Source organism: Branchiostoma floridae, chromosome 15 (assembly GCF_000003815.2).
Source record: "Branchiostoma floridae strain S238N-H82 chromosome 15, Bfl_VNyyK, whole genome shotgun sequence".
In the NCBI taxonomy this organism is placed as follows: Eukaryota; Metazoa; Chordata; class Leptocardii; order Amphioxiformes; family Branchiostomatidae; genus Branchiostoma; species Branchiostoma floridae.
The window spans coordinates 17996219-18022331 of NC_049993.1; the positions used below are offsets into that span (position 1 = coordinate 17996219).

The following is a 26113-nucleotide window of genomic DNA, read 5'->3' on the forward strand; positions in this document are numbered from 1 at the left end:
TACCTGGTATACTTACTGAATAAGTAATTACTCATTAGAAACCGCTTCTGATATGTTTATTACTCAGTAATGATACAGCGTTTGTATGGCAACTTGATATTTTATACTTATTATAAATTTTAAGACGAATACCCTACAATATTCTAGTAAAGAATTGCTTGTAGGACATTATGTAAAGTTTTTAATAGTGTGCCCGTTTTTTTTACTACAGCTGTTTGTATTATGTGAATGTCGACGCAATTCAGCTATCAGCTGCTATGTCGTACATGTTGCAATAAAACTTGTCAAAACTTGTCAAACTTGTCAAAACTTGTCAAACTTGTCATTGAAAGACAATTTGGCTTTTATTTGCAAGATCATAGACGTTCGACTTCTTCTTGTTTCCTGGTAACGGTGAAAATGTAGAGTTGTAATGGGTTTAGCTACGGTTATAGAAAAAAAAACAAAGAACAAAAACAGCAGGAATATGTGTAAGGGGTGTGGTTGGTCGCGACCTTCATTCCGATGGCGTCCCTTACAGTGAATTTGTTAGAAATAACTGCTGATGTTAGAATTGTACGTCGGACCCAAGAAAGACACGAGAGTCTACTACAAGACGTAGACCTGTATTCTTCCTATCCCGGTCTTCAAAGAGTGGGCAACAATTTTCTAGACTAGAGTTAAGATATCTTAAAAAGTACAAGTAACTCGGCTAAATTACAAAAAAAAGTATTACATATGAATTTTTCAGTGACAACTGACTCATACAATGTACGTCAAAAGATGTATGATGAAGTGTTATGCTAAAACTTTTTACCTGTTCTGTCGGAAATCTCGGGCGATGGATTCTCTGCAGGCATGATGCTGTTTGCCTGTTACGAGCTGTCTCAAATCAGAAACACGTCCCGCAGCAGGCAATGTGGCAATGGTGGTTTCGGGTGTGCCCAGGCACCAAATGAAATTTTACCATTACTTTGTGTAATTTAAACAACAAACGTTTTACAGTCGAGACAAATTACACTGAATTTATTCGCATTACGTAACTAAATACCGAAAACAAGCTTCAAAGGTACTATCAAAGGCCTCTTTGACGGTATAGAGAGAACATGCTTTATTGTATCTTAAATGAAATTTTACTATTGCCTTAATAATGAAAAAAAACCTTCTACAGTTGAAGCAAATTACATTGAATATTCTCGCATTACGTAACTAAATACCGAAAACAAACTTCAAAAGTACTATCAAAGGCCGCTTTGAAGGTATAGAGAATATGCTTTATTGTCTGAAGGAGCCTTCATCAACTGGAGAGAGCACAACTTACTTTACAGAATAATTTACACGCTGGTGAAAGCTCATCGGTTGTCTACATTTATGCACGTAAATATTTTCGGAAAGCTTTTCAAACACGTCGAACATCTTGCTCACTAAGAGTCTGTCAAACATCGTCACCGCTTTTGAGTGAATCTATCGACAATTCTTTGTTAAAAGTTGTTTTGTTCCTACTTTTGCGTGCATGTTTACTTCGAACACCTTAATCATTGGAATTCGTGAGCACTGAAAACGAGCTTCAAAGAAATATTGGCACATTCCACTGTTACTTGATGTAAAACGAATGTGTTTCAATGTCTACATTTATGCACATAACTATCGGAGAAAAGTCTTCACAAAGATTGCACCGCTAATGAGTGAATCTATTGACATTTCTTTGTGAAAGTTGTTTTCTCCCACATCTGTGTAACTAAATGTAGACAATATAACATGACGTTTTACCTGGAACAACGGTACAACAAGGAGAGATATCAACAGACCCGCACCGACTAAAACTCTAGTAGTCTCTACCAGACTCCAGCCTCGCCGAATTAGGAATAAAAGCCTAATAAGTAGTTAATTGGCCTAAGGAGTGAACTGGTTGGCCGGCGATGTTGCTGGATTCCTTCTCTTGGTCTGCTGTCGTTTTCAAGACTAAAATAGTTCAGTTGCTTTTGAGCAAAACAATTTTCCACAATGAAATGCCAATAGATTCACTTGATAGCGACGACGATGTTTGACACACTTGTACTTAAAGTCAGTACGCAAGATGTTTGAAAACCTTTCCTCGAATATTTACGTGCATAAATGTAGACAATCAAGAAGCCTTCATTAACGTGTAAATTATTTTGTAAAGTAATTTGTGTTCTCTCCTGTTGATGAAAGTTCCTTGAGACAATAAAGCATATTTTCTATACCTTCAAAGCGGCCTTTGATAGTATCTTTGAAGTTTCTTTTCGGTGTTTAGTTACGTAATGCGAGAATATTCAATGTAATTTGTCTCGACTGTAGAAGGTTTATTCTAATTTCATAATTAAGGTAATAGTAAAATATCATTTGGTGCCTGGGCACACCCAAAGCAACCATCGCATCGCCTGTTGCATCCAGGACGCGTTTCTGATTTTGGCAAGCGGCATCATGTCGACAGAGAATCCACCGCCCGAGACTTCCAACAGACGAGGTAAAAATTTTTTAGCATAACACATCATCATAGATATTTGACGTGCAGTATAATCTAGCACTGGAAAGATTATATTCCTACCGTTTTTATAACAAATAGTTTATTACAAATTCTTGCCCGAGGGTTAATTGCAGGTAGAATGTAACATGAAAGGGGACAAACAGTGTAGAACAGTATAGAGCATGTCTACTCTAGACTAAAAGCTAACTCAAAACTGTGACTTGTTAGGTTCAACTTCTTTTCCTGAGGCAGCGGAAGGCGAGGGACTTGTCCAACTTTTCGAAAATGTGTGGGTTTTGTGATGATAGGAAGGAGGTAGTTTTCTTTTGGTCTGTAAAAACGGAGGAATAAATGGCCTCTTTAAAAGGCTCTTTTCTTTCGTGATCGTAGAAAAAACAATTTTAAATAAGATGTGTTTGATAACAGTAGCTAAACACATTACAACCCTTCATTTTCACCGTTACCAAGAAGCAAGACGAAATCGAACGTCTGTGATTTTTTTTAAAATTAATAAAAGCAAAATTGTCTTTCAATGTTTTTTTCTGCAGGCGCCACACCCACCCAGCAATCTCAGCCTGACTGGCGGACTCTTGCGGACAGGGGTGCAAATATCAACAACGTTATGTACGCCTCGAGAGCAGGTAAGGCAAAATTGTCTTGTAGTAAACTAGTGGCAGCAAATTGAGGATATTCTTGGGAGAGTTGTGTATTCAGCTGTCTTGTGATGGAAAATGATTTTCTTGAAGTATACACCCTAAGTAAAATACGCACCACAGACAAGGGCAAGTCTCATTCAAATCTGTGGGGCTTTAATATGAAATGTGAAACTAGAAGCATTAATCCATTCTCAACTGATCTTGAAGACATTTTGAACCAGATAAAAATTCAAATTTATGGGGTTTATCTTGTTTTCCCTGGGTAATTATGCATAAATCAAGGATTTCTTCACACTGTCGACCTTGCTTTTATTTGTAAAAATGCTTACTTACATTTTCTATGAATCTTTCGGCGCTGTTCCAAAGTACACATGCCTGTGTCCCACCGGCTCTGAAGTGAGGTCCTCTTTCCAATTACTTGGTGTCAAGCACGTAACCTGACGTTAGCAACAATTTGGAGCATAGTTTGCATTTTGAAAAGTTTCAAAATTACGACTTTTAATCGCCATAACCTTGCTGTAACTGCTACTATGAATATGGCCTCCCGTTAAGCACCAATACACAGACCAACAAGCCACGAAAGTCGGGAGGACTGAAAATTGCTATTCTAGCTTTTTTTTGCCGGCCGAAGAATAATCCATAACTTTTCTGTATACTTAGAGAGCTGTTTTTCCGCCCCAAAATTGTTTCATTTTGAACATGTTAGTTAAGACGCTCCTTTTTCAATAATGCAACATATAGTCATCTAATATAACTATTCATTTATGTATTTATTCATACAAAATTTACCCAGACATCACATGAGCGTTTGGTTTTAATGGCGCTTTCATCTTTATCAAATTTATAAAGGCTGGGGAGAAAACATCTCCCACTGCACAAAAAGTGGGGTTTATCAGTGATGATATATACCGGCTTAAATCTAAATCTGGTAATGGTTGCTTGATTCAATACATTGAGCCAGTATAGATTTACAGTATGTATTTGTCGGGTTTGGTGAATCCCACTTTTTATTTGGAGTGGGCCCTCCATACCTAAAGGTGGTATCTCACTGCACTTACTTGCGGTACCGGTGCGGCACTGCGGGGTTTCAGAGGTACAGAACGAATTTTCTTGTGTACATGTATTTCTTGTGTATTGTGAATTTTCTTGTGTATTTTGTGTATTGTGTTTTCTATGTCATACTCTTACGTATTACGCAATATCTTGATTATAAAAAATCGGCGAACACAACAGTGCCGCAGTGAACGAACCCCGCAAAGCCGCATCAGTGCCCAAGTGCAGTACTAGTGAGTTCAACTTTCATTTAAGCCACAACGTGATTATGCTTTAATAATCTTAATAAATCCTACGTGCATTTGACAATCGTTACCTCTTAAGCATAAAATTCATGTCAAAAACAACCATCACCTAATTTACCTGAAATTTATCGTTATCGGTAAATCCGACTTTTCATACAATGTACAACATGAGAGTCGCTTGTTGTACTAGTTTAAAAAAACTTCTTTCGTTAGTTGTCTATGCAACAAATCACTTAACATTAGGTACTTTATCCTCGGTGCTATTACCAGTGATATTGCGTGATTGTCATGATTTTTCTCCTTATTGTTTATTGTTAATCGTTTTTTCCTTAGATATATTTTTCATCATATGTTGTTTTTTTTCAACACACGGTAGCTCAATTCAATGATGTGACTATCTCATTACAGCGGGTCCCTTTGTTTTCGTAATCACTTATTTTTTTTTCTTTTATTCTCTTTGGGCAGGTAGTTTGATTTATGTTTAATGCAAAACCTGTATATTATTTAATGTTTTCAATAAGTAACTTCAAACGTGCGTTATTCTTTTGTTTGCCAACCAGCAACCTATGATCCAAGCACTTACAACAAGGCCGACTGGTCCGATTGGTGTAAGAAGATCTGGTTGGTCGTTGGTTGCCTGGTCGTCTCTACCATTATCATTGTTCTGTCTCTCGTTGCAGGTCAGTTTTTTCTAGTCTCTACTGGACTGACTATGGTGTCAATTATAGGGAGAATAAATTGCCGGGGAATGGGTGTGTGTGTGTGTGGGTGCTTTACCTTAGCGTGGACTGACTCCCCTGGCCAATACACCGATATTTTGCAACGATTTTTAAGTCTACGACTTTCCATTGATACCATGAAAACACATGTTCACGCCATGAATACTGAGAAAATGAAACAACAGCTAACATTTACGATGATACACAATGACGCTACTTTATGATACAGCGCAGCAATTTAATCTCAAATTTCCTTCAAGTTACTATTAAATTAAAAATAGCTTCCATTTTTAAATATTTACGAACATATAGTATAAACGTAAGGTCAGATATTCTCTTATTCTCTTTTTTTAACACAGTTAACATGACCGTCCTTTCTGAGAAGATGGACAAGTTTGCAGCACGAATGACGGAGCTGGAGCGTAAGTAGTGCTTCCTACCATCGCAAAGTGCAATTATTAAACCTTGACTTATCACCTAATCTATGATTAACTTCCTGTGATATCTTGCATTTCAGGCGCCGATTTTAGAAGGCCCATGGGGCCAGCTGCCCCCGGGCCACCAGGAGAAAGGGGACCCACCGGGCCACCAGGAGAGAAGGGAGTAAAGGGGTCCAACGGGCCAGCTGCGCCCGGGCCACCAGGACCGCCAGGAGAAAGGGGACCCATCGGGCCAGCTGGCCCTGGGTTTGCCGGGCGTCCTGGAGTAAAGAAGCCCAAAGGGCCAGCTAACTGTGGGCCACCTGGACCTACAGGAGAAAAGGGAGCCATGGGGCCGGCTGGCCCTGGGGTTGCCGGACCTCCTGGGCTACCAGGGCCTCCGGGAATAAAGGGGCCCAAAGGGCCAGCTACTCGTGGGCCTCCCGGACCTCCTGGAGAAAAGGGAGCCATGGGGCCTGCTGGTCCTGCGGTTGCAGGGCCTCCTGGGCTACCAGGGCCTCCGGGAATAAGGGGGCCCAAAGGGCCAGCTACTCGTGGGCCTCCCGGACCTCCAGGAGAAAAGGGAGCCATGGGGCCGGCTGGCCCTGGGTTTACCGGACCTCCTGGGCCGCCAGGAGAGAAGGGATCCAGAGGACCAGCTACTCACGGGCCTCCCGGACCCCCGGGAGAAAGGGGGCCCATAGGGCCAGCTGGCCCAGAGGGAAAGGTTGGCAACCCTGGGTTTCCTGGAGAGAGGGGACCCATGGGGCCAGCTTGCCCTGCCCCTGGGTCTGCCTGGCCCCACGTACTTCCAGGAATGGTGGGTCCTATTGGACATCTTCCGGCAGTGCCACACCCTGTGGGTCCCATTGGACCTCTTCCGGCAGTGCCACACCCGTGGCAGGAAGGTTAGGACTAAATTCCTTCTGTCTGAATCCGTAATTCCGGTATAACCGCCCTTCCGCGTGACACACTAGCTTCGCAGGCACGCTGCGCGGCGGCAGCTGGTTACATTTCATTTCATGGCTTGTCTCCCCTAACCTTTGCTGTATCTGTATCGGCATAGCTGGCATCATTACATCAAAACAGTTCCGTCAGATTTTACATAATTAAAAGTTATTTAGACCCTCTTGTCTACAACAACCACATCCAGTTCTCGAGCATTTTTCCTTGTTTGTTGAGACAGGTTTTGACTAAATATCATGTCTAATGATGTTGTGAACTTCAGTATCGTGTCCTGTGGGTTACTGGAATGGGAATGGAATCTGCTACAAGCTGTTCCACACCGGCGAGGAGTTCGCCAGAGCGGCTGCAACTTGTGGGTGGCACGGCGGTACCCTGGCCATGCCCCGAGACGCTAACTCCATCCGCGCGATGCTGAGTTACTGGGATTTAAAGGGTGGACATTACAGCATCTGGATCGGCCTTCACGATCAGAAGAAAGAGGGGTACTTCGAGTGGATAGATGGCACTCCACTTGAGCGCTGGCATCTGTGGGAGTCTGGACAGCCGGATAACAGCAAAGGCAAAGAAGATTGTGTCGAGTTCAATGTCAATACAAACCGACGTTGGAACGACCTATCCTGCGACCACCGCCTACCATTCTTATGCCAATTCATCCCAAGTACGTTACACGTAGACTCTATCAGCTGTCTTCCTGTCAAGTTCTGAAAGTTCTTAAAACCTAAAAAAAAAATAATTGGCAGTTCGAGGTCTGCTAAACTGACCATGCAAAACGGCTGTCAGCCTTTTAGCGTAGTGGTTTAGCGTCTTAGTTTGTGATACGGCGGGCCGGATTCGGCGCGGTTTCGAATCACGGGACTCAGGATGTTGTTGTTTCTTTCTGTTTCTACTCGCCTCACTGAAGCTGAAATAGTGTGATGGGTGTCACGAGACCCGAAACGTTCAGAAGCAAATCTCCGTGTTTTTATCCAGTTGTAGAAACTGAATTGTCTGTGAATATTACCTGGGTGTCTAACCTTTTAACATATCTTGGTCATTCTTCCGCAGGACGTACCTAGACGACAGGCCGATCTCTGACTGTTGAAGTTACCGACGACCGTCAGTAAACCACGGAAAACAGAAGGATGGCAGAAGAATTGACTTTAAGCAAGCAAACTGGATATTTCTTGTATGCAGGGGTTGGATCAGGATCAGGCAAAGTGTTTCAACGAAAAGTATGATATAAAAGACACCAAACTACACAATATGTAAAGAGAGTGGTCGTGGGCAGTATGTGTACTAGTATATTTTTACGTAACTAACAAGCAATTTAGCAACAACGGAGGTACTCAGAGTCAATGTTAAACAAATCTTAGTGTACACTATAGAATGAACTTAACCTGGACGGCAGTTCTAACGTTGACCGCCACTGTTATACTGTTCCCCGACCAGCCTCATTAAAACACGAAAAAACAGGCAGGTGAAAGCTGAAGTTTATAACGAGTCGTAGCAAGGTGGTTACTTCAATTTCTGTTGGGTTTTGTACAGGTAGAATCTTCATGAGACAAAGTCATAAGCGGAGGTCGATCTAACCATGAACGCAGGAACAAAAGATGTACATCACTCGAAATCAACTCTTAGTATCACTGTAGTATTTTAGAGCTTCAGAAATGTGAACTGGAACTAATGTGAGGAAGGAAAACTGTACCGTAACCAATCTATGTAGCAGTGAAATGTGCGTAATTAGCGTGAATTAACTCGAGAAGTTTGCATTGACTAGATCATATGCTTATGAGCTTGTATAACTGTCCTATAGCCAGGACAGATGCATATTTGGTGCTGAAGATAAAAAGAAAAACGTTTAAAGAAGAAAATCATTGTTGATGTTATTATGTCTTTGTGAATTACAAATACATTGTATGTAGAAAATTGCATCCAAACTAATAAAGTAACAAGTGTTTATCACAATATACAATAAAGTTTCAATTTTGTCATGAAAACAATTGAGCACAACAAGATAGAATGATGCTAATGAAATGTAGAAATGTGAACAGATATAAGATGGAGGTTTCTGAATTAAGACCTGATCAGTCTAATGAAGGCGCGTTAGTTTGACTTTTGTTCCGTTACTTAGCGAGTTAATTGTTCTTCGCCATCTACAGTTATTAAGCAAAAAGTTGTACAACGCATTCACGATTGCCCCACAGTTGCCCCCCCCCCCCAAAAAAAATATAAAATCGCTTTCGTGAGCACTGAAAACAAGCATCAAAGAAATACTGCCACATTCCACTGTTACTTGAAGTAAGAATAATGTTTTTAATTGTCTACATTTATGCACGTAACTATCGGAGTCTTCACAAAGATTGCACCGCTAATGGGTGAATCTATTGACATTTCTTTGTGAAACTTTTGTTTTCTACGACATCTGTGTAACTAAATGTAGACAATATAACATGAAGTTTTCACCTGGGATAAGAGTACAACAAGGAGAGACAGTAACAGACCAGACTACAGCCTCGCCGTAATAGGAGACGTTGGTTAAGGTAGGAATACAAGCCTAGTAAGAGTTAATTGGCCCTAGGAATGAACTGGATGACCGGCGATATTCTCCAAGCAGAGGTTGTGCCGTGGATATATAGTTGTGGTCAGGTTTTTCAACGGCTCGCTGCCATCATGTGAGAGGAGCGAGCCGGTAAAAAACCCCTGACCACAACTGATATATCCTCGACACAACCTCTGCTTGGAGAATAGGCCGGCGATATAGCTGGATAGACTGCAACTGCAAAAGACTGACTGAAATCCCATGGCAACTTTATTTGTCCCACTTTGATCTCAAATTCTTTTTTATCCAGCGGACACGTCAAATAACTCCACATATCCTAGAACATTATTCGCCAGGTGCACAAAAAGAAAAAGAATGACAGAAGTTTGGTAGGAAAGTTACCCGGTCGCTTTGCAAAACATGGAGAAAAATATATCAAGGAGCTTTTGATAAATCTCCTTGAATATACACAATATGCTGTGGTTGAGAACTTTCGCCAAATACTATGTACGCGTTTTGTTGTATGAAACAGGTGTGAAACAAGCGGTATCCTTCATCCTTATCAGGGATCAAAACGGTGCGTTCTTTACAAGAACACTAGCCTCTACGGTACCTGCAGGCTCCGTGGTTCGGTGGTCTCATTGTAGAAATTGGACAAATAGAGTCAAAAGTACGCTTGGGGAGTCGGCCGGCCAGTAGAATCGTTTTTCCTCAAGAGGCTACTAAACAACAGCTAATTTGGGGGTTTCAAACTACACATGTACATCTCATTCGAGATTTGCAAGTAAATATATCCGTAATGCAAGATTTGTGTGGCCTATTCCTGGGCTAATCACCAAGCCGGAAGTAGCCATGCACACCCCTAGGGCGACTTCACTCCTTTGACGGCTTTTGGTACTATCTTATGCTACCGTAGGATCTGCTTGGAGATGATTAGAGATTCTGGGCGTGTCTCTGACGTCCTCATTAGTTTGACGTCTATTTATTTCGACCAATCAGAGCATCCCCGATAATTACGTCACGTGGTCGCTCCCCGGTGAATCAGGTTTACGCCGAGCGGAAAATCGTTCTGATCTCGCAACTGTGCGGGTGTCCTCACCGAGCGCGCCGTAAGTTTACTTCTCAGGAACTGTTCGCGTCTCCTTAAAGATGTGACTGTCGAGAAGAAGCTATGAAGAAGCTGCTTCTACTAAGGTATGTCTTATTGTCCTAACTCTCGTCAGTTCTTGAAATTACGATTATCTCCTAAACTGCAAATCTTCTCGCTGTTAGTTGTTTTGATAATTATTTTCCGTTTTTCTTTTCACTAGTTTGTTGCTCGCGAACGCTGGAGCTTCGCCTTCAAGTCTGAGGATAAAAGGTAAGAGAAAAAGCCTTGGTTTACGCCAAATATAAACGTGACATTTCGTGGTCTTTTTCAGTTGTCATGCCTCGCTCTTTTCCACCTTCCTTACAAGTCCAGCTGTTTATACCACGGGATGCAGTGGAATTTAGATGGAAATCAGCAAGTAAACAAATGCAAAAAAATCCTCAATTTAGAGAGACCACTCGCTGGGACTTTAAATATTTATTGTTGTTCACGTGTTTGAGAGATTTCCTTCTGTCTTGCTTTCAGAATGGATCTTATAATTTTAGGCGACTCAGGGATTACTTGAAGTGGTTGTGAAGTGTGTATTGGCTAATTTGTTGTGTCTGTGCGCGTTCCTTCCCGTGCCAGGCGCCGATAGTCTCTACCAGACTGACTATAGTATACGCTCTGGTTATTATCATAGGGAGAATAATTTGCCAGGGGAGTTTTGCTATCAGAGGAGTTCGTCAACACAGAAACCTTAAAGTATGGACTGACTTCCCCGGCCAATTTCCCGATTATTTTTTGCCAAATTCTACGATCTTCGTACCCCCGTAGGAAGGCCTGGCGGCGGCTCGGCGTCTCCGTGGCGCTAGTTGGAGTGGCTTAGCGTTTATTGCCGGGAATAACAAAGGGATTTGGGTCTGAAAGGAAACCGATTATGCGCCATTTGCTTCACAAATACGCGGGAAAAGGCAGAACAAAGTAGCAAAATGGCAAATTAATTTGCGAAACAAAACTTGTGTACGATCGCACATGTTGAGCATTTACATCAACATTGAAACATAAATACTTAATACTTTAATATCACATCAACTTTGAAGCATAATTACCTATAAAAGAGTTCAAAACACGGTTTGTACTTAACGCATCCACGTAATATAAATCTGGGGCACTTTTTGTTTTATTCTAAGAAACTGTTAACCTGTTATGCAATATTGACAGAAAATTCTAAACATATTTATTTAGTAATTACGAAGTAACTTCCGAACTGAAATACAAGTATATGATTCCTTCTTAGCCTGATTTAATCGCGCTTCTTATGCCCGTCCTACATTGCCTCCGCGGGGAGGAGTCTACAAGCTCCGGATAGCTGAGTTTGCGTTACACAGAGTCTGTGACAAACTAATTTCTTCTCTGTCCTTGAGTCTTTCTAATCCTGATCTCAAGAACTTGAGAAAAAGGTTTTAAAGCGGATCAAGCAGAAAGGTACACACAGCCGGAGGAAAGGACACGCTCCCTAACCACATAATGTGTGTGCCCAACCCAGCCGCTGTGTAGCCACTTGTAGCTGGCTTTTAAAACAATCAAAACATGCAAAGTGATTTTTTTCCATTCCTGAATCTCCAAGCAGATAATTGGAGCGGGATACTTGGATCAAAATTTATTCACTGATTAGCTACAAGTAATGTATCGTACAATTAGTAAGAAGCTAGCCTCCATGACGTGCATAAAAAACAACCTACAATTTACATACAAATTACTGAAGTTGAGAGTTGTTAAAGCCCCCTTTACAAATCAAGAATTTAGCTCAGCCGAGTTGTCAGCGAGCTCTAAATTACAAGGAGGTATGACCCTGATGCTGAAGAAGAAACTCTACCATTTGTTCGTAGGCATCAGGGTCATGACTCCTCGTAATTAAGAGCTCGCTGACAACTCGGCCGAGCTAAATTCTTGATTTGTAAAGGGGGCTTAAAGCTGACCTTGCTATCGTATATGGTAATGAAAGATCCTTTGCAGTCTTCTTGTAATCTCCAAGCAGATCCTACGGTAGCACAAGATAGCATCAAAAGCTGGCAGAGGAGTGAAGCCGGCTTAGGAGTGTGTTTCGCTACCGGGGTCTACATGGCAAATGTACACATCTTGGCTGACTACACTCCTTGGCCAGTTTGGTACTATCTTATGCCATTGTAGGATCTGCTTGGAGATTAGTCTTCTTGCAGATTGTAATTTCTGGCCCCCTGATTACTAGTATCTCTGTATCTGTATCTATATAGTCGGTATAACCGCCCTTCGGCGTAACACACCAGCTTTGCAGGCACGCGGTGCAGCAGCATCTGTATCTGTACAGTGGCCAGATAAAAGTAATTTCTTGTACAACACACCTGACCTGCTTTATTTTTTGCTCTAATCCTTAGATTGAACCCAAAGAAAATCTGAAGTTTCAAAGTTTGTATGTACATGTAGGATGAATGCAAGAATTGTTGCTTGATCAAGTATCAAAGAAGAAGTCAAATCCAACAAAACTAGCATCATTATACATTTGTACACTTCAGTAGCACAACATAGAATGTAGTTCCTAGCACCATGACCATTGTACTTTTCCTTATTATTATGTGTTGTTGGTATTTGCAATTAGCCCTTTGGCATGAATTTGCAATAAACAAACGTTAAGTATTCTCCACAAAAGCATTTTGCATTTAACTGTTTTAAACATCTTCCTTTTTTTCCCAAACCAGGTGAGTCAGTGCAGAGGATTGTGAGAAGACAGTCTCAGTCGTTACCCGAGTCACATGATGTCCATCCCATGAGGGCCCTCAACCTACCAGGCAGCCACGTCAGGGCACCAAGACAAGTGACACTGCATGAGCACTTAATGAGTAAGTAGTCTCTTAAAGCTGGGATGAGTTGAGACTACAAGAGAACCAAGTACTAGTTGTCTGATCAGGGAGACATTAAACAACTGATAGACATCAACCCTAGAGATCAGACTGACCCCTTCTCAACTTGTGGCTCTCCTTTGACTTTATATCATGTCCAAGAGGATGTCCAGAACTCCCTAACTGAAGCTACTAGCACTCATTTTCACCTGAGTCAAGTGAGGTAGTAGGCGTATTAAGCATTTTTCCCAAAGAAACAACATATGGGCTTGCCAGGGTTTCAAACCCAGAACCTCTAGATTCTACGTCAACAACCCAAACCACAATACCACCTTACTAACATGCAGTACAATATGATGTGTCATGCTAGAATATTCAATTTTTTAAATTTTCTCCTCATTTTTCTAGAGCAGCTCAATCTGAGCTAAAGGGTATCTCAATAAACTCAAACTAAGGTGCATGTATACACAATAAGTATCTCCTGGCAGGGATGATATGCAGTTGATATGATGAGATGATACGTAACGAATTACAAACATTGTAAAATATTTACAGTGACACCAGCACTGTACTTCCTATCCATTGCTAAAGCTTACTAGATGTTCAACTCTTCTCTGTAAACATCTTGTTCTCAGAACCAGCCAATCACAGCGCAGACTGCTGCGAGAACGGCGGCACGTGCATTCTGGGAAGCTTCTGCATGTGTCCTGCGAACTTCACGGGCCGTTACTGCGAGCAGCACGCGGTGACTCTTCCCTGCGGAGACGTGCCGCACAACGATTGGATGTTCCAGGGGTGTAGTCTCTGTCGCTGTGGCAATGGAACGTTCCTGTGCATCGAGCACATGAGGCCCAACTGCGGTGAGCACAGCTTCATTGTTTCCAAAAATTTCATTGTTTGTTTGTTTGTTTATATAATACCTTTGCCATGAAGGTTATGTTTTCGGAAGCATGTGTATACATATGTGTGTTTGTGTTAGCCTGGTATCCAGTTGTATTATAGCTCCCAAGTCTCCTCTGCCCTCTCTGCAAATACACAAATTTGAAGGACTCGGAAGCTATAATACGGCTGGATACAAGGCTATGTTTGTGTGTGCACGAATTGGATACTTGTACTATTACTGGAAAAATTGGATACTACTACTACGGGATGAACAGCATGACTCAAGAGGGCCTGGATGGATTGTATTCAATTTTATATTTGGTATGTGGGTAGGTCTTGATGAGACTTCAAAATAATTATACCTTGGGCCCTCTAGGGGCTTTCTAAGGTACTACATTGAAACTTCTGGTTGGTAGGGAATTATAATAAGCAAAACAAAGTGTTTATCATTTCTTTGAATTTCTTCCCCTCCTGTCATCCAGAATCTGAGCGAGACGTGGTGAACGTGGTCAACCGGGAGGGCAACCTGAATCCGCTGTCCGTTCTGGACTTGTTCGACCAATCACGGAACAGCAGCTCTTCTGCCCGAGGTCTACACCGCGGGATGGAGATGTCGCTTCTTGTCAGTCTCCTGGCAACCGTTGCCATGGGAACAACATCTGGACACGCGTGGTGAAATATGATTGACAGCCTCGCAAAGTTGTTGCTTGTAACTCCTGGCAACTGTTGTCATGGGAACAACATCTGGACACGCGTGGTGAAATATGATTGACAGCCTCGCAAAATTGTTGCTTGTAACTCCTGGCAACCGTTGTCATGGGAACAACATCTGGACATGCGTGGTGAAATATTATTGACATGTGCCTCTCAAAGTTCTAACTTGCTTGTAAAATGATGTAGTGAGGACTAAGCACAAAATTGGCAAAGGTGGCGGTATGGAAAGATCACCAGTCGAGGAAAAGTCACTGGGGGAAAAGTCACAGGATGGTTGAAACCTGCTAAATTGCAACAAGGAATTCTGAAGCTGGCTGTACAGAAATATCCCTGAAGCGTTGTCATGGTAATTGATACAGACATGTTGAAACATGAGAAGGAGCAGGTGAAAGGGTCTCCAAGCAGATGTTGGTTGGATGAAATTTTTGACAGCCTGGCAACCCTGACACGTGTACATGGTACTCTCCAAGCAGAGCTTCGACTGTTCTCAGACAGGCTTTTGGGTGTTTTTGGAATTAAGAAAATTAGAGAGCCTGACAAAAATGCCCCCCAAACACTGCCAAAAGACAGCTGGAGCCAAACCTCTGTTTGGAGAATAGCGCATGTGTGTCAAAACCGGCAGCCAGAAAACATCACGATCTTCCATCCAACATCTGCTTGAAAATACGTGCCACTCTGGTGTACACAAGTTTGACTCCTGGCTGTGTATGAGGAAAGTTGTGGATGGCAGAAAAGTTAACGAGTATTTATTTAGAGCAGCCGATGCTGCCAAGTTTTATTGTGTTGAATTTCTTACAGTTTCTTGATTTTTTTAATGATTTAGCTTCTAGCTGGCTGGAATATTAGGAGATAACAAAGATGCCAAAGATGTTTAATTTGCTTTGAAGGGCAAATCTGAAGTATGGTTTCATTGAGCTATCGGCATATGTTGTTATAATCATTTGTTTATGTATATATTACAGAGTTTTACTTTCTTTGTTAATTTTTAGTCTTTTGAGTTAAAAAAAAATAAAGCCGCACAATCTGATCTTTGAGGAATGTCCAAGACTATTTCTATGGGCTCATATGTCAGTGTATGTATCTAAATTTCTACAAAATAGATGATACATCATTTTATTTTCAGAGGTTACGTTAAAGAATCAGCACACTATACACCCATAGAAGTACATTAAATTTTGGGCTGCGTAACCGAACCTCAACAAATTTTTCAGACTGAAAACAGTAATACATTCTGATGGTTTTGACATCCCGAAAAGGTTGGAGTCATTTTGCGCGAGCCTCTGATATTAATCAAATACGACAGAGCCGCTAAATGTGCAGCCAATGCAGACTTGCTTCAGACAGGACCAATTAAAGCTGACTCCACCACCTGAACACAAAATTTTAAAAAGCCAACGATGCTCCAAGGCACCTGATCAGATTTTTCATTACATTTGCAGAGTAACAAGGCACACAGCATACATTTGTACAATACTTTATTTTCATTGATACTGAAGTTAAGATATTATTTATTCTCACCACATTGTCAGCCTCAAACACTGAACACTTACCATTACTTCTTACAGACCTACATATACTCACAGGAGATCTAAGTGGTTTTGTCGGCTAACTTTTCCTGTGAACATTTGAACTGAGCAATGCACATGCACGTGGGGCATGTAATGAAAGATATAAAGTGTGACAGTGCTGTTGATGAGATCACTCATACATATTTTCTCCCATAAACAGAGAAATGATTTTTTCTAAAGACAGAAATTCAAAAATTCAAACTCTGGTGGATGAGTTTGTGATATTCCATGTTTTACCACAATCCCACAGATGTGTTGGTTACTCTTTTAACTGACATTTCAACTATAATGGCGGACTAGTATTAAGGTTTACATGTAAAGCTGGCAGCTTTTAGAGTCTTAACCTTCTCCCTTCTGTCTAACCCATAACCAATAGAGAACTGGAAGCCAAACAGCTACTTCAGTATAGCTTAAGGCTTATCCAAAAAGCATTGACATTTCAGAGGTTAAAGATATTGCTGACTAGAGAATGTAAAGGCTTATAGCCTAAAGCGGGACACCCACAATGAGAAACAATTTTTTCTAAATTTCATCCATGATTATTAGATCATCTCACATAAGAACAGTATTAGTAAAACAGAACAGCATGATGAAACATAAATTAATCAAACAACAAAGACACCTTTAGAATAAGAAACACAAACTACAATGTATGAAATAAACCAAGCAGTAGTTACTCGAGCAACTGGTCCAAATTGTACTTGTCTTCATTCATAGTTAGAGTATAAAAGACCTGTTTCTTCCAGATCTCTTCAGTGTCACTGACGAAGGATAGTGGATTCTATCCGAAACGTCTGACCTTTTCCAAAACCATATCCAGTTGCTTGAGTAACTACTTTTTGGTATATCTTATTACCTGGATGTCTAACATCGACGTATAATGCATGAAATGTTTAATTATTTAACCTCCCCATTTTATCTATAGCAATAATGCACTTTTCCTACCAAAGTACACACACAATAAGAAACAAGACATGGAAACAGAAACTCTAACTGCAAAAAATGCACAAACTTTGGTCAGTGCAGTAGAGATAATGAGATTACATCAAGGATGAAAACCAAAACGTTAATAGAATAAGTTAGAATTAGAAATTCTCAGGTTGCCCGGTACTTCACCTTCCATTCATAGTAGCTTTGGACTAAACAATTCTTTTGTCCCTTGGCTCAAAAAGTTTGAGAAGTGCTCTATCTATTCCTATTTGAGGTCGCCCCAATTTTGACTTTAAAATCTTGATGGTAATCCAGTCTAGTCAGGACATTGAATCTGGCCCTAGTGGTTTTTAGAATCGCCTCCTAACTACCTCTGCTTGAGGTGCAGCAATTCAAGACTGACTTTCAGAAGTTGGTTGGGGAGAAACATGCCATCTTACTATGGCCAATGTCTGGATGGTTTCACAATGCCCCCTATCTATTCCTACTTGAGGTGCAGCAGCATGGCGGCAGGATTTTCTAGGTACGACTTCCAGAGGTTGGAATAACGCGCCATGGTGGCGCCGTCGATCACGCGGTGGTCAGCTGACCAACTGACCGCCAGGAGGTGCGCAGCGTACACGTCACCGCTGGTGTCAAATCTGGGCAACACCTAGGGGTCAAAGGGCAACAAAAATAAGTTTTTGCTGTAATTCTTATAACTGAGAGTAATAGTTTTACATTAAGAAGGTTGGTATAAAAGGTATACATACTTGTGATGATGATTCGTGATTTTGATATGATACACAATGTGTATGTGAGGTAGGTGCAATTTTGAAGAAAACCATCTTTGATAAAAGTCAATCACCTAAACACTCCAAATGTTAAGCCATAGTTCCTCCATGCTTGTATGACATTTTGAAGTTCATCTTCAGCTATCACTAAGACACTACACTACCACTTAATCTATCCTTTACAAAACAGTTAAGCATATAAATGTTGAGAGTTGTCCCTACCTGTACTTTACCCAGCGCTCCTATAGCAACTTCAGGGGGCATGATGACTGGTTTGGCGTAGGTACCTCCGATCTGAAACACACGGTTATGATTGGTTCAGACTCTCATGGTGCTCAGGCTGCAGCCAATCACATGGTATCTTTCAGTTTGAAATCAAAGGGCATCAGAGGTGAAGAATGAGCCAATTGGATCTTACAACACATTGAGGAATCAGCCAATGACATGACACTGTCAGAAATGGGTTGGTCTCTCCATATTTAGAATATTTATAATAGCCAAAGATCTGCCATTGATTAAAAACCCTGAAATCCGCTACCATGTCTACCCTTACAGGACAGAAAAAACAGATTGCAAGTGAGCAAGTGATCATGCTGTCAATACAAAAACTCATCAACTTTCTATCCAGTTTATTGTCTGTTGTTAACTGTCTCAAGAGGGTCAGATTTGACATGTTATGTCAGACCCCAAAGTTTCTCTGTGATGCGGCTGTATCTATAGGTTGAGGAGGTGGAAGTCACCAATTTAAGTAGTCATCCCCATGGATTTTATCCTTCAAAAGTCACTGTGATGATCTTTCTGAGCCACTTCTTTTCAAATATTAGTACGCCAATTTTCCTAACAACCAAAAACAGTAAAACAATAGAGAAACCATCCGACTCACCGCTCCTATATTGGAGAGTGTAAAGGTGCCGCCTGTGAGGTCCCCTGTGCCCAGCTTGCCCTGTAGGCCCAGGTTGTGGAGCCTGTTTAATTCTGCAGCCACCTCCAGTACAGACAGGCCCTGAACATTCTTCACGTTGGGCACCACCAGACCATTGGCTGTGTCCATGGCTAGGCCTATGTTATGAGATGCCTGAAAAACATGTGCAAACCTTTTCAGGCACTATTCAAAGACCGGTGCAATGGCCTAGTGGGTAGAGTGTTCGCCTTGCATTCGGTAGGTCGTGAGTTCGATCCCCGGCCGAGTCATACCAAAGACTCTAAAAATGGTACATGCTGCTTTCTCTGCTTAGCACTCAGCATTAATGAGGAAGAGCATGGAAGTTAAACACACATCACTACCAGCGGACCAGCCCCCTGCTGTAGTGGCTTGCACATGTGTGGCCCAAGGGCTTTGAAGTGGGGATGGGCGCCACCCTACGCGTCTGTAGATGCATGGGCAAACTTTAACTTTATTCAAAGTTGCATGTCTAGATAGATACTGTCGATCAAAGCTAAAAGTTTAAGCAATAAGAGAGAACCTGCTGGTTGGTTTTGTATTTCTACCTTTTGAACATTTGTTCGCAATTTTCATCATACTTTGCTTACAGGTGGTTCTTCATCTTCCATTTCATTTTAAAACTGTACAAAGCAAAATAGATTAATCAGTGTAACCTAGGCCTTGTGTTATCTAAATAGTGGAGGATATATCTAATTTATTCACTTCCTTGATCATATTTACAAAAGGTGTAACAGCTACAGCATGGTGTATACAATAAGAAAGCAAAGTAACTGAAGTATTTGGACTAATGATCACTAATCAACCTCATTACCTTCAATGTCATGTTTTCACACTTGTCGTCAACAGTAGCATTCAAGACTGGATATTGTAGAAGTGCCATGGAAGCAGCCTGGAGGGAAAAAAACACAGTTATGTAATTGATCAACCTGAAGCCATATTTGCCGTTGACAAGAAGGCTATGTTTTTGGTTATAACTCAAGAAACTGTGGAAGGAATCTGTGCTTTTTGGTAGATTTGTAGTGGTTGTGGAAAGGCAGGGTAAGTTCATAAAAACCTAGCATTTTCCTAGGGTACTGCAGCGGGCTTTGTATTTGTGTGCACTTGGTTGTGGACAGTATAAGCTACTCTTCATGAATCAGACCTAAAGTCTTGAATAAAGGCATGATTATTTTCCGAAGAAATGTGTCCGTGGAACTCTATCATTTTTAATTTTTGAAGATTTTGGAAGTCTCACCTTGATGAAGAATGGCATGAAGGATAACCTGACTCCGTACTGTTCCGCCGCCCCCTTTAACTCAGCTCTCAGCTGTACCAACGCTGTCATTTCTATCTCATCACAGTACCCAAAATGGGGGATGGACTGGGCTAGAGTCATGGACCTCACCATGGCCTTCCTGAAGCCTGTAACCATGGAAACACTCTCACTTTCAGTCAAAACACTTTCATTTTCATTAACCAGCGCAGTCATGTCCACCTCGTCACAGTAGCCAAAGTGTGGGATGGACTGGGCTAGTGTCATGGACCTCACCATGGCCTTCCTGAAGGCTGTAACCATGGAAACACTCTCACTTTCAGTTACAAACACTTTCATTTTCATTAAACAGTCATTAACTAGTGCAGTCATGTCCACCTCGTCACAGTAGCCAAAGTGTGGGATGGACTGGGCTAGTGTCATGGACCTCACCATGGCCTTCCTGAAGCCTGTAACCATGGAAACACTCGCACTTTCGTTTCAAAGAATGGGAACACTGTCTTTTACTTTCATTTAGACACAAAGACTTTGAAGGAGTGTGTTAAGAGGGATCTTAATGTGTAGGATAGGGCCATTTGGAAGCATGGTGTGAATGAAGACTAGCAGACTGCTACCTACCCCTGTGTCAGTGAACTTAGCAGCAGTACAATCAAACATTGGATACTACTACTAATACTTAGAGAGTTAATGTTAGAGTTCATTTAAGTTTTTTGTTACCATTTAAATTGACATAGTTTTATCTTCCATGTATATCCGTACCTTGACCTATTCACAAACAAACAAGTAAATAACCAATCACAACCAACACCTTGAACCTTCACTCTTCCCTTCACTTAAACTTAGTATCTACAACTACAACAGTACAAGTAGGTTTTGTAATAGAAAATACACCCACTGACCCACTAGATGAGTGATCACCCATTGTTTCCAATTTTGCAAAGGTAAGAGAAATAAAGAAATGTGTAATCACAGTATTATACACAAAATATCAATCAAAGCGAGAAAAGCTACATATTACTTTGTCATGGGTAAAGTAAAATACAATCGGCTTCATCAACAATAATTTTACTGCAAATTCTTGTCCAAGGGCTACTGTAGAATAATATCATAGCATCTGTCTATTCCAGTTTAAAAGCTGATCATTGTAACATTGTTGAAGAGTAAATTCATAAGTCATGTATGAGCACATTTAATAGCAATTTTTGTTCTAACAGTGACTGATAGCCATAAAAAATTTGGAGGTATGTGTGTTTACCTTTGAAAATATGTCACTGTTAGAATAGGTGGGTTCAGTATTTACAATGATTAGTTACTACTAACTAATCATTGTAAAATTACTTATTGAACCCACTCAGTTTTTTTGAGACAGTGAATTAATAAAGTAACTTTCCCAACATACCTTTGATTGGTTCGACTCTGTCCTCTCCCACCACGGTTGGCACAGTGGCTACAGGAAGGGGCTTGGTGGGGGCAGGGGGAGGGGTAGAGGGAGGGGGTGGAACAATTTCGGGGGTGGGGTAGAAGGGGGCCTCTGGGGTGAGGGATGGTTTCACATCTGAAATGCAATAAATTTTAAGAAGGTATTTAAAAGGGAATGTTTTTTTTAGAATAGAGCTTACATTCTATAATAAGATATTATGCATGCTTATTTGTGTGTATGTGTGTGTTTGTGTGCGCATGTGCATGCTTTGGGTTTATGTTCATTTTTTATGTGCTGGTATGAATGTGTATGTGTCCTACATGTGTGTACTAGTAAGAAAGCATGAGCCTTTGTGTTAGTATATGCATGACTGTGTGTGTACATGTACAGTACATATTCAATTGTAATTGCATTCTCTGCCTATCTAAGAAGAAGTCCTAAAACTCCATTCAGTTATTTTTGAGTTATTCAGTTATTCAGTTATTTTAGAATTAAAACAAAGAGATTAAAACACAGAAGCACACCTGGATCAATTTTAGGAGGCTGGGTTCCTGCTAGGAAGTTAAGAACATCTTCCTTCAGTATTCTCCCATCCTTGCCTGTGCCCATAACCTCCGAAAGGTCAATCTGTAAAAAACCAAACACAAAAAAACATTATCTCTATGTCTTAACAGCAAGCACAAACATCAAGTGTTTCAACTGCATTTTTTTGGATTCCAGAAAAAAACTTCTCGACCGGACAATCAATATGAAAATAAAGTCTGTGAGGGAAGATTGGACCATCAGTAATGGATTCCATTTCTCCTCTCAGCCTTCTGTTTTCATCTTTTCTATTTCCATTTGTTAGCTATTTCTTTAACACTGTCCCTGCTACCTGCCCTCACCACCAGTACAAGGTTAAAATGTATCTTCTGTACTTGTAACCAAAGACCTTAACTGATAAAAAATAAACAAACAAATAAACAAACAAACAGACCTTGTTTTCCATGGCGAGTCTGCGGACTGCGGGCGTGGCCATCACCTTCTGACCTTTGACCTGCTGGTGCATGTGTTTCTGTTCCAAGTCCTCGTCTGAGGAGGACGTGTCAGAGGTCACCTCCGCTTGGGAGCTGTCTTCTGTGAAATTAGATATGGATCCCCCTTTAATTATTTATTGCTGGTGCAATGACCAAGTGGGTAACGCTAGTTCACCTTTATCCGCTGGATAACCTATGTTTGTTGTTTTTAAAAACGTTGTATTTGGGGATTTCAAGTCAACGAACGGTGGTTTCAAACTGATATTTTGAAAATCACGACCACCGACCTTCGACGTCGCCTCGATATCCCTTTAAAAAATGTCATGTTTTTAAAACAACGGATATGGGTTACCCCACGGATAAAGGTGAACTAGCGTTATAGTGTTTGCCTTGCATTCTGTCTTACATTAATTTTGTTGTACATGTACATCGTATTTCGTGTTTTAAATTCTGAACCAAGCTGTAGAATTATTCTGTACACCCAAAAAATCTTTCTGTGCACCAAAGTTTTTGGCTTAGGCACACCAGTAAACACTTCTTACAAATGAATTTCAAGCCCTGGATATGCTTCGATAGCTAACAAAGTGATGCCAAACACTAATCTATTTCCCCAGCAGTTTTCATCCACAAGCGGTGTCCCCACAACAGCAATGTCTTCTGCTCTGTAGTACAGTGTGCGGACAATGCTCACACATACTGACAACTAACAGACACAGTAACACCTAACCTCCTTCCCCAGCAGTCTCTATATCCACCAGTGGCATCCCCACAGCTGCGATGTCCACCTCATAGTGCAGTTTGCGGACAATACTCACACATACTGACAAACAAACATACAAACATACAAACAGACACAGTAACAACTTACCTCTTTCCCCTGCAGTTTCTATATCCACCAGTGGCATTCCCACAGATGCAATGTCCTCTATCTCGTAGTGCAGCTTGCAGACAATGCTCACACATACTGACAAACAAACAAACAAACAAACAAACAAACATACACAGTAACAGCTTACCTCCTTCCCCAGCAGTCTCTATATCCACCAGTGGCATCCCCACAGCTGCGATGTCCTCTACCCCATTGTGCAGTTAGCGGACAATACTCACACATACTGACAGACAGACATACAAACAGACAAACAGCTTACTTCCATCCCCTGCCGTCTCTATACCCACCAGTGGCATCCCCACAGCTGCAATGTCCTCTACCTTATAATGCAGTTTGCGGACAATACTCACACATACTGACAAACAAACAAACAAACAAACAAACAAACATACACAGTAACACCTTACCTCCTTCCCCAGCAGTCTCTATATCCACCAGTGGCATCCCCGACAGCTGCAATGTCCTCTACTTTATAGTGCAGTTTGCGGATGATACTCACACTACTGACAGACAAACATACAAACAGACAAAGCATACACCTTACCCCTACGGCCGCGTGGCGCGTTGGTACACCCGATCCCTCGATCTCGGAAGTTAAGCAACGCGCGGTCCGGATAGTGCATGGATGGGAGTCCCCCAACCAAGGATGTCCGGATTGCTGTAGCCTCACAAAGTTTTCCACGAAATCGTCTTCCGGGAGGGACGTAAAACGGGGGTCCCGTGCTCGAGGAGGTGCCTCGACCTCGTTAAACAGCCTCATTACCCACACTTTGGGTACCTACTGGCTGCAAAATACACCCGATATTATTATCATTATCATTACCTCCTTCCCCTGCAGTTTCTATATCCACCAGTGGCATTCCAACAGCAGCGATGTCCTCTACTTCATAGTGCAGTTTGCGGACGATCCCATCATATCTGCTGGTGATGGTGACAGAGGCCTTGTCACTCTGGACCTCACAGATGGAGTCAAACTGGGCAACTTTGTCTCCTACCTGGACATACCTGAGGCAGAAATGAAATATTTCCTGTCTGTCAGTGACTTTGGAATTATATAAATCCTTCAAAATACTGTAAATGCATTTTTAAATTCACTGTAGCGGGAAAATGGGGTGTTGGCGGTGGTCTTAATCTCACAGTAGCACCATGCACTGCAGTCTCTTACTGCCATGGAAAAACGTTTGCGGTGGTTTTAAGTTTGCGGTAAATTTGCAACGCGAAAACTGTGAACATAAAACCACCGCAAACATTTCTCCATTTACAGTATTTGCTTAGTTTGAAATTAGTAGATGAAGCTTTTTAAAGACTTGTGCAAGAGTGTAGGAAAAAAATGTCAATTGGAGAATTGAAGACAGCAATCTTTTCCTGGAGTTGAACTATGATGATGCATTTGAAAGATAATAAAGAAGTATTCAATGCTCACCATTCCTTAACACTGACTTCAGCAATGCCCTCTCCGATGTCTGACAACTTGAACTGTACAATTTCTCCACAGCAGGCTGAAAATAACACATGAAAGTGCTTCACTACATAATATATAACAACATATAATTTTAGAAACATTTCATTTGTATTGATTGTTTTCACTACTAGTACTTAACTTTGGAGTCGTATGACAAAACATGACAAAGTAACTGTCTTATAAACTAAAAGGGATTCACTGAGAATGAAATGGGGATACCTGTTCTAAAACTGAATACTGCTAGATATGTTTTACCTGTGGAAGTTTGAAAATGCCTGAAATGTGCGTGTCTGTGCAGCAGCTCCCCCTGACAGAGTTTGGTCGTAGCTGCAGGTCTGGCTGAAGCACAGCGGTACAGTCTCGGTACCTACATGGGAAAGCAGAATGTAGTATCACTATGTATGTTGATGTCAATAAACATTCTGAATGATTTGTTGATAACATCTACCAAATAAGACGTTCTCTGACCTATGTGTCACTGCATCTCATGTGTACCGGTGTTACACTTGTATAATTACTGCTCTTTGTCTAACCAAGTGCCGGAGTGGTCTAACACACTAGCTTTTATGATCTTTTTATGATGCAAAAGTCCTCAAATATGATCATACTTCTTTCTTTGTCTTTGGTCAAGGAGTGCAACTTGTCTTGCATGGTCGCACACACGAAAAAATATAATCTAATTTCATTCTAAATCTTGAACAATCATCCTTACAAAAAAAAGAATGAAAACATAGCTGCAGGTCAAAAGTTTACAGCATCATTAGTTTCCCGCGTGACACTGGACCAACGTTTCTGATTGGTCAATCTGAAGGTGTGTCCCTCTCGTGCCCAGTGTCATGTGCTATACTGCTGTCGGGCGAAATCGGAGGCGTGTCACTCCGAAACAAACAAACAAACATGGAAACCCAGGTTACATGACCTTAGCACGCTCAGAATACACAAGATCGGGTCATACATTGCTTTTAAATTTGGTAAATTATCTCGCCAGCTTTAAATCTACGTGTCGCCTGTCGGCCCAAACATGCACTCAGCTCTATGATTGATCACTTTGTGAGCACATGAAGAAACTACGTCGCGTCTTTACAGACTGTCTAGTGACAGTCTCTTCTCCTTGTTTACCAAAGCTGTACTTGCCTGTTGACGAAATCTCAAAATTCTCGGACAAATCCGCAAAGACGACCTCAAAAACACACGACCCGCCATCTCACACACCACGATTCACAGAAACGCTATCACGCATGTGTGTGAATCTTTGACCTTTCAACTCTACATC

The 26113-nt window shown here is 41.3% G+C and overlaps 3 protein-coding genes across 3 annotated transcripts; 2 read left to right on the plus strand and 1 right to left on the minus strand.

The window, feature by feature from the left end:
* Positions 1-2424: 2424 nt before the first annotated feature.
* On the plus strand, positions 2425-7606 carry LOC118431600 (collagen alpha-2(VIII) chain-like). Its single transcript, XM_035842842.1, has 7 exons — positions 2425-2467; positions 3016-3108; positions 4982-5101; positions 5500-5562; positions 5658-6467; positions 6788-7052; positions 7570-7606. Exons 1-7 carry the CDS (start codon positions 2425-2427, stop codon positions 7604-7606), a joined length of 1431 nt encoding a protein of 476 aa, XP_035698735.1.
* A 2443-nt stretch (positions 7607-10049) lies between these two features.
* On the plus strand, positions 10050-15621 carry LOC118431905. Its single transcript, XM_035843336.1, has 5 exons — positions 10050-10237; positions 10354-10403; positions 12851-12991; positions 13627-13851; positions 14356-15621. The coding sequence occupies exons 1-5, from the start codon at positions 10215-10217 to the stop codon at positions 14547-14549; spliced, it is 633 nt and encodes a 210-aa protein (XP_035699229.1). The 5' UTR covers positions 10050-10214; the 3' UTR covers positions 14550-15621.
* Positions 15622-16927: 1306 nt separating this feature from the next.
* Positions 16928-26108, minus strand: LOC118431906 (lipoamide acyltransferase component of branched-chain alpha-keto acid dehydrogenase complex, mitochondrial-like). Its single transcript, XM_035843338.1, has 12 exons — positions 25975-26108; positions 25096-25207; positions 24802-24877; positions 24202-24383; positions 22450-22586; positions 21998-22100; positions 21453-21608; positions 20036-20202; positions 19613-19690; positions 18742-18933; positions 18081-18152; positions 16928-17737 (listed from the first exon to the last, which is right to left on the minus strand). The coding sequence occupies exons 1-12, from the start codon at positions 26041-26043 to the stop codon at positions 17570-17572; spliced, it is 1512 nt and encodes a 503-aa protein (XP_035699231.1). The 5' UTR covers positions 26044-26108; the 3' UTR covers positions 16928-17569.
* Positions 26109-26113: the final 5 nt, after the last annotated feature.

Bases quoted from the DNA above. Each gene is read 5' to 3' on its own strand.
- LOC118431600 (XM_035842842.1), top strand. From the start codon at position 2,425: ATGTCGACAGAGAATCCACCGCCCGAGACTTCCAACAGACGAG. The intron at 3,109-4,981 runs GTAAGGCAAAAT...TTTGCCAACCAG, and splicing joins TATGTACGCCTCGAGAGCAG to CAACCTATGATCCAAGCACT. The intron at 5,563-5,657 runs GTAAGTAGTGCT...CTTGCATTTCAG, and splicing joins ACGAATGACGGAGCTGGAGC to GCGCCGATTTTAGAAGGCCC.
- LOC118431905 (XM_035843336.1), top strand. From the start codon at position 10,215: ATGAAGAAGCTGCTTCTACTAAG. The intron at 10,404-12,850 runs GTAAGAGAAAAA...TTCCCAAACCAG, and splicing joins TTCAAGTCTGAGGATAAAAG to GTGAGTCAGTGCAGAGGATT. The intron at 12,992-13,626 runs GTAAGTAGTCTC...TCTTGTTCTCAG, and splicing joins ACTGCATGAGCACTTAATGA to AACCAGCCAATCACAGCGCA.
- LOC118431906 (XM_035843338.1), bottom strand. From the start codon at position 26,043: ATGGCGGGTCGTGTGTTTTTGAGGTCGTCTTTGCGGATTTGTCCGAGA. The intron at 24,878-25,095 runs GTAAAACATATC...TGTTATTTTCAG, and splicing joins GCATTTTCAAACTTCCACAG to CCTGCTGTGGAGAAATTGTA. The intron at 22,101-22,449 runs GTCTGTTTGTTT...GGTTTTTTACAG, and splicing joins GACTCGCCATGGAAAACAAG to ATTGACCTTTCGGAGGTTAT.